We start from the raw sequence: 6,562 nt of genomic DNA, 5'->3' as shown, positions 1-6,562 counted from the left end.
TGAACARYWRCTRTTCATTATGTTAACTATCTACAGTGATATATCACWWGYTATTGTGATTGTGTCATGGAGATGCAAACTTAYTTGTCCACCAAAATTGAAATGCAAACTTGCATCACTRTGCTATMTTACTTGTTTACACACAMCRAATTACATTTTTCATACWAAGATGCATTAAGCCATTTTTCATACTAAGATGCATTAAGGAATTCGTTAGTGTTTTATGTCATATAGTTGATGTTCATTATGTTSACATGGTMAAAAMAACTAMTGTTCACTTAAACCGACCAYGTTGTGATYRAGTAATGGAGATATATCACTARTATGAACARCTASTGTTCATTATCAGTRGCCWAAAGATAACATATTCTATTTGTAGACTAAACGATATTCATACTTATTATGTGTTGGCATACCATAATATCAACTGAATATGGACATCGTATGTTATCACACCTAGATTAACGATTTGACGTTCGGGATGGCAAACAATATACAGTCTTCACTACGTTTTCAAAATCAGTAAATCCACATCCTTGTTGCTCTTTTTAATTCTCTAGTTTTTGTAATAATAACTTTAGTTTTGAAGACTAACTACATCTTTACCAGCAGGTTTTGATGATCTCACCCCTCCACATCTCGAATTTGCCTATGATATAGGCGAGAGCTCAGAAGGAAGCAAGTATTTTATCCCAATTGTGGATGACGCGCTGAAGCCAAAGACCAACGCACAATATGCATCTTTAAAGATGCTGAAAAGATGTACAGAGCTTACGCGGACAAGGCCAGATTTGATGTTCGTGTACATGCAAAAAAAACAAACAAACACGGAAACATTCAAAATAGATGGTTTGTGTGTAGTAGAGAGGGATACCCAAACAAAAGGCAATTTAATTCTTTGGAGATTCATCCCGGTGAGAGGAGATATCACAATACGAACCTTAAACGTTGTGGATATAATGCATGTCTAAAAATCCACTTGACGAAGGATGGGGGTTGTTACGAGATATACGAGTTTGTTAAGGCACATAATCAAGCTTTGTTCAACATTAACGATCATCGTTTCTCTAGGAAGAATAGACAGATGAAATATACGGATTTCAAAACTGTACTCAACAACTCGAGTTACAAAGTCAGTGCGAGAAGGGCACATCGTATTCAAACGGCATTGAACGGGGGATTTGAGCATACTCGAGTTTCAAAAATTGATTTCAAGAATTTTAAGAGGGATGCTGTTGCTTGTGTTGGGAATAAGGACGCACAGATGTTGATCAATAAACTATCAAATAGACGTGATATTGTACCAGGTTATTTCTTCAAATACAAGTGTAATAAACAAGAGTTGATCGCAATTTTCTGGGCAGATGAAGTTGCTAGGATCAACTACAAAGAATTCGTTGATGTCATATCGTTCGATGGGATGTTTCGCACGAACAAGTAATATTCCAGAATGCGATAAAGTTTTTAAAGATTATTACGCATTTCTATTTTTATGGAATGATGACGTGGGAAGAAATAGATACAACTAATTAGCTAATTTGTGTTGCAGGCATGCCATGATTTTCATGCCTTTTTTAGCCGTTGACAATCACAAGGCTTCCGTTGTGGTCGGATCCGCTCTAATTAGTGGCGAGACAATCGAGAACTTTACATGGGTTTCAAAGGCTTTCCTAAAATGTCATGAGAAGCAACCAATTTTCGTCATTACAGACCAATGTTCTGCAATGAAGCAAGCTATTCCGATGGTGTTTACGGAAGCCAAACACAGACTCTGTATGTGGCACATTATGAAGAATGTGCCTTCAAAGGTAAGTAGTATGTACGTAATGCTATGCGTTTTTAAACGATGTTTATGTTTTATTGTTTCATTAGTGGTAGCCATATACACGCAGGTCAGTGTCGCACTAAATCAAGATCCTATTTTTAATAAAGTTATCAACAAGCTCGTATGGAACATACATATTGGACCAGCGGAGTTCGAGCGTCGTTGGCATGAGATGATAGACCAATACAATCTGGGGGGTGATTCTTGGTTCACAGGGATGTATTCAATTCGACACTCGTGGATTCCTGCCTTTTACAAGAACACGCCAATGTCTGGTCTAATGAAAACAACCTCAAGATCCGAAAGTTCGAATTCGTATATTAATATATACGAATCGTACTGGTTTGATTTAGTTCAATTCCTTAATAATTACGACGTAACTATAGAGAAACAAAGATACAGACAATCTGTTCATGAAACAGTAACGAGAACCACTAATCCAAAGTTTGTTACTCTGCTGCATTTAGAAAGTTATGCATCAAGCATATACAGTCGGAATGTGTTTTTTAACATACAAAAGGAGATAAAGAAGGCTGTCTGGTTCTGTGCTATAGAGACCGTCGAATGCCGGGATGACTTGAAGTCATTCGTGATAAGCCACAAGATCAAGAAATCATCCGAGAACATCACATATCTGGTATCATATCCCTAATCCAAACATCAATGTTTTTTTATGTTTTTAAACTTTATATTTGATTGTGGTTGTTTGCAAACCTTTGTAATATAGGTGAACCGTAATTACTCAACAGACACCGTCGAATGCGAGTGCAACCTATTCACGCGTAATGGTTATCTTTGTCGTCACGCGTTCAAGGTACTGATAAACGATGAAGTTGAATTCATCCCGGATAGATATGTGTTACGGCGATGGAAACGACAATTAGTCCCAGTACAGATACAATCTGCAAGGGTTCGTTACGGCGAGGTTGATGCCGAAAAAGATAAGTGTATAATTGATGTATATTCCAAGGTCGACAAGATCATAAGCATCGCTCGGAATGATAAGTCTATATTGGCTAGATTGGTGCGGAATCTCGAAAAATTTATGGTTGATATAGAGAAGGAAGTTCCATATGAAGACCCATCTCAATAGAAGTTGGACGCAATTAGGGAGCATCTAGGTGTTTCCATACCTGATGAGGTGGATATTCTACCACCATCTGGCATTAGGAACAAGGGATGCGGCACTGGTAAAAGACTGGTAAGTGTATCTGAAAAATCCAGACTAATAGCAAAAAAGCAAAATGAAAATGTGCAACAGGTGGACAACGTAGTGGTCATGACTCACGTAATTGCCCAGAATTGGTAGATTAGTTACAATTCAAGTAGTAGGACTGTTATCGTTTTGTAATAATTTGTTGACGTATTGTTCATGTGACATATTCGTCGTATGTTGTTTGATACGATTATCATCTACTTGTCATAAACATTATCTTATTAGGAACTTAAAGGTTTTTGACGGTTCTTATCTTATTATTATAGTTGGTTAAACAGATTAAAATTGAATTCTTCTATTTGCTGTATATAGCAGTTGATGTTTTTGATAGTGCCTTCATTTTCCTGGAGAAAGTAGCCTCTGTTTCGTAATGCATGCATGATGCAGGAATCTCTAGAATTGGATCATATAACAAACAACATCCTTCTTTGGTTGTTGCAAAAGATGTGTTGTAGATGTCATATGATCTAGAAATGGAATTTCCACTTGAGGAAGAATTTTGTGGCATGCATCAAGTAACTAATGGAAATGGCATACTAATAAATTATCATAACARCTATCCATTGMAACAACAAACTATCAATGCTCCATTTCGAAGCATAAAACTAAAATGTGCATTATTAAGGTTAGGCTTTACATCTTGTTCAATCATAGATATGTGATTTATTTGAAGAACTAATGCATTATGTATGCGAGCAAAGTAAATGAGTACCTGGAAGTTAGAAAGTTGTTCTTTAGTCAATTTCGTAGGCAAGCTGGAGACCATTACAGCATTGTTGAGCTCCCACAGTTCCACTGCACCTTCATCATGCTTTGTCACAGACTTGACGCCAACAAGTATAAGATTTTTTGTTGCATGAATTGTTATAAATGAAGCCATTGCATAAGGACAGTATATCAGATTTCAAAATGAATCATTTTTCCAATTTAACACTCATGATTATGCATAACCACTATGCTGTAATCCAGTTCCAAGCAAGAAAATACGCTATTTGATATCAAACTCCAATACATTAACATTGACATGAAGAGGACAGTTACCAATATAGTCTTAATAGCACGAAAGGCAATATGGATATCCTAACCAAAGGCAGCTATAATGCAGCTGCGTTGAGTAAGTGAAAGACTATAATAACAATTCTTATAACAAGAGAAAATGTTGCCTACTAAGGTAGAGTTTGGTACACATATAGGAGAAGACTGATTTCGACATGACAAGTTGTCTATATGGTGTTTGGTTCAACTAAGACACGAATAAACAAGTTGCCTGTACAGTGTTCGGTAAATTGGAGAAGACAGGAGAAAACTGTTAAAATGATCAGAATACCCCTAAAACCTGTCTAATGTTTCTATATATCATATATTAGTTATAAACATAGAATGATAAGTTTTTGTCCTGCCCAATTGATTCCCATGTACCAAATGCAGCGTAATAGAACAATCAGATGGTAGTAAACATGCAAAAAAAGCCTGGTAGCAAGAAACCTTGCAGCTCATGAAATACAAAAAATAAGTAGGAGCACTTGAACTTTAAGTAATTGCAATGATAAAGAATCAAGTTAGTTCCTATTCAATGAATACCCTTTATCATTCAGATTAGACATACACAAAACCAAACACCAACAGAAGGTTGATAAACCTTTTGGCGATCATTCCAACTATTCATATATCAAGCCACTGAGGAAGTAAAAAGTAGAATCATGCCTACACAAGGGTATCATACTTTGAGATATAAAAAAAACACCATAACATGTACGTAACGTAGCGATAACAACGAAGGCACTATCAGAAGCATCAACTACCGTACTATAAATAAGGTAAATACGAAAGATTCAAAAACCATTGAGAAATCCAACTACATATGCCGTCTACACCTTCCCCCGACTGATTCAGGTAGTCTTATGTGTCTTCTTTGCATTAAACGACGTCTCCATCGCAATGAATCTTTCCACTTCCGTTATTATTTATGTCTTCTGGTTGATTTTTGTCACTGAGTAGGATCTTCGAAAAGTACTTAGTTCGAAGATCCTTTAGCTGCCTTTTTTGTTTCGTACTCTCTTTGTAAAGCCCGCATTCCCATTTCCCTCCATCGGCTCCAAAGTACGTCTCCATATGTCTCATCATCATTACACCAGAATCAATCGAGCTCTCATTTGACTGCCACCTTGTCTTATTCGCTCCTGATCCATCTCAGCATAAACCTTCCCCGCATCGTGGCCCTCTCTCAAAAGGTGAAGTATCAACATGTCTTGCTGAATCAATCATAATTTCGACAACATAAATATGGTACTCAAGAAGCATGTAGAATGCGATAACTAATACTGTATACTGACCAAAACTACCGTACTAGGTCCGTATGTATCATCAACGTTGCCATCGCGATCCTTGGAGTCAATGATAATGATTGAGGGTCGTTTCAGATCAAACACAACAATGTAGTAGAATGATTCTTCCACAATCGGGAAGAATACCTGGAATTATAAATACGTAAGCTTGCGGTTACAATTTCAATATATTTTTACTTTATTTCACGATAATATTACCAATGAATGTTATATACGTACCATGTCAACGTCGCGCATACTAACGAGCTCCTTATCATTGTTTGTGCAACTTGATAGGTTGTTTTTGAAAGTCTCATATCTTTGGTGAATATCCAAAGTCTGGTCCCTCATGGTCCGATACATCTGCACCTATAACAAATCCATTAGTTGTACTGAAGAAAATGAATGTTCTATATTGGTATGACATAAAGGTGTATTTTGAATGATTTTACCGAAATGTTCATCGTAAAGAAATAGCGTCTGGGGGATTCATTGCTCTGCAGTCTCCCATCTCGGTTTAGTACCGTCGACCACACGTCCAACACATCTCGGTAGACTACTGACTGGGTTGCAAGAGATTTCAACGCCTGCCGTGTTATTATTCTTCCATATGTGGTCACGAAAATAGGTTCCCTGGATATTAACATTCAAACATTAAATAATTCAAAACATACAACCCATATATTTACATATAAAGATACATGAAATGAAATAAGAAAAGTAAATTACAACTTACAGTGTTCCGCCAATCCCCTCAAAATCCAATCATGTAACTTACGCTCATCACTTGTTACGTCGAATGTAACAGCACACGTAACATAAGGTGACCGTAGCTTGAAACTCAGCTTCGGATCCCTCTTCGACAACGTCGGCCTTGCACCCTCCTGCATTGATGATGTAGTCAAAGCATCCCCAAAATCAACTACCTATGTACCCGCTGTACTTATCCCTAAATCAAATGACGGTGGCTCGATACCTCCATACAAATCAATTGCTTTGTCACTGCTTTTTGCTTGCTTACATATCTTACTTTTCCGAAACTCAGTCTGATCACCACTTCTACTCCGTAAGATCCCAACTTTCTCTACCTGTACTTGTAATGACGGAATCCCGACCGTCTCCTTTTGAACAGAACGTGTAAATCTCCTGTTTTCTTTTGCTATCTGTATCGATTTCTCATTGGATGCCCTATCAACC

General features: G+C 37.1%; 1 protein-coding gene across 1 annotated transcript; it reads left to right on the top strand.

Annotated features, from left to right (window-relative positions):
* Window positions 1-760: 760 nt before the first annotated feature.
* Window positions 761-2,918, top strand: LOC112504713 (protein FAR1-RELATED SEQUENCE 5-like). The gene is made up of 4 exons (XM_025108652.1): window positions 761-1,437; window positions 1,550-1,808; window positions 1,893-2,462; window positions 2,553-2,918. The coding sequence occupies exons 1-4, from the start codon at window positions 761-763 to the stop codon at window positions 2,916-2,918; spliced, it is 1,872 nt and encodes a 623-aa protein (XP_024964420.1).
* Window positions 2,919-6,562: the final 3,644 nt, after the last annotated feature.

The sequence above is a fragment of the Cynara cardunculus genome, unplaced genomic scaffold (genome assembly GCF_001531365.2).
Source record: "Cynara cardunculus var. scolymus isolate 2C unplaced genomic scaffold, CcrdV1 Un_Scaffold_6597, whole genome shotgun sequence".
Taxonomy (NCBI): domain Eukaryota; kingdom Viridiplantae; phylum Streptophyta; class Magnoliopsida; order Asterales; family Asteraceae; genus Cynara; species Cynara cardunculus.
The sequence above is the reverse complement of the archived record's forward strand: the minus strand, read 5'-3'. Positions and strand labels throughout refer to the sequence as shown.

Coding starts and splice junctions, on each gene's coding strand:
- LOC112504713 (XM_025108652.1), top strand. CDS start 761: ATGTACAGAGCTTACGCGGACAAGGCCAGATTTGATGTTCGTGTACAT. Junction 1,438..1,549: donor GGGATGTTTCGCACGAACAA/GTAATATTCCAG, acceptor TTTGTGTTGCAG/GCATGCCATGATTTTCATGC. Junction 1,809..1,892: donor TGAAGAATGTGCCTTCAAAG/GTAAGTAGTATG, acceptor ATATACACGCAG/GTCAGTGTCGCACTAAATCA.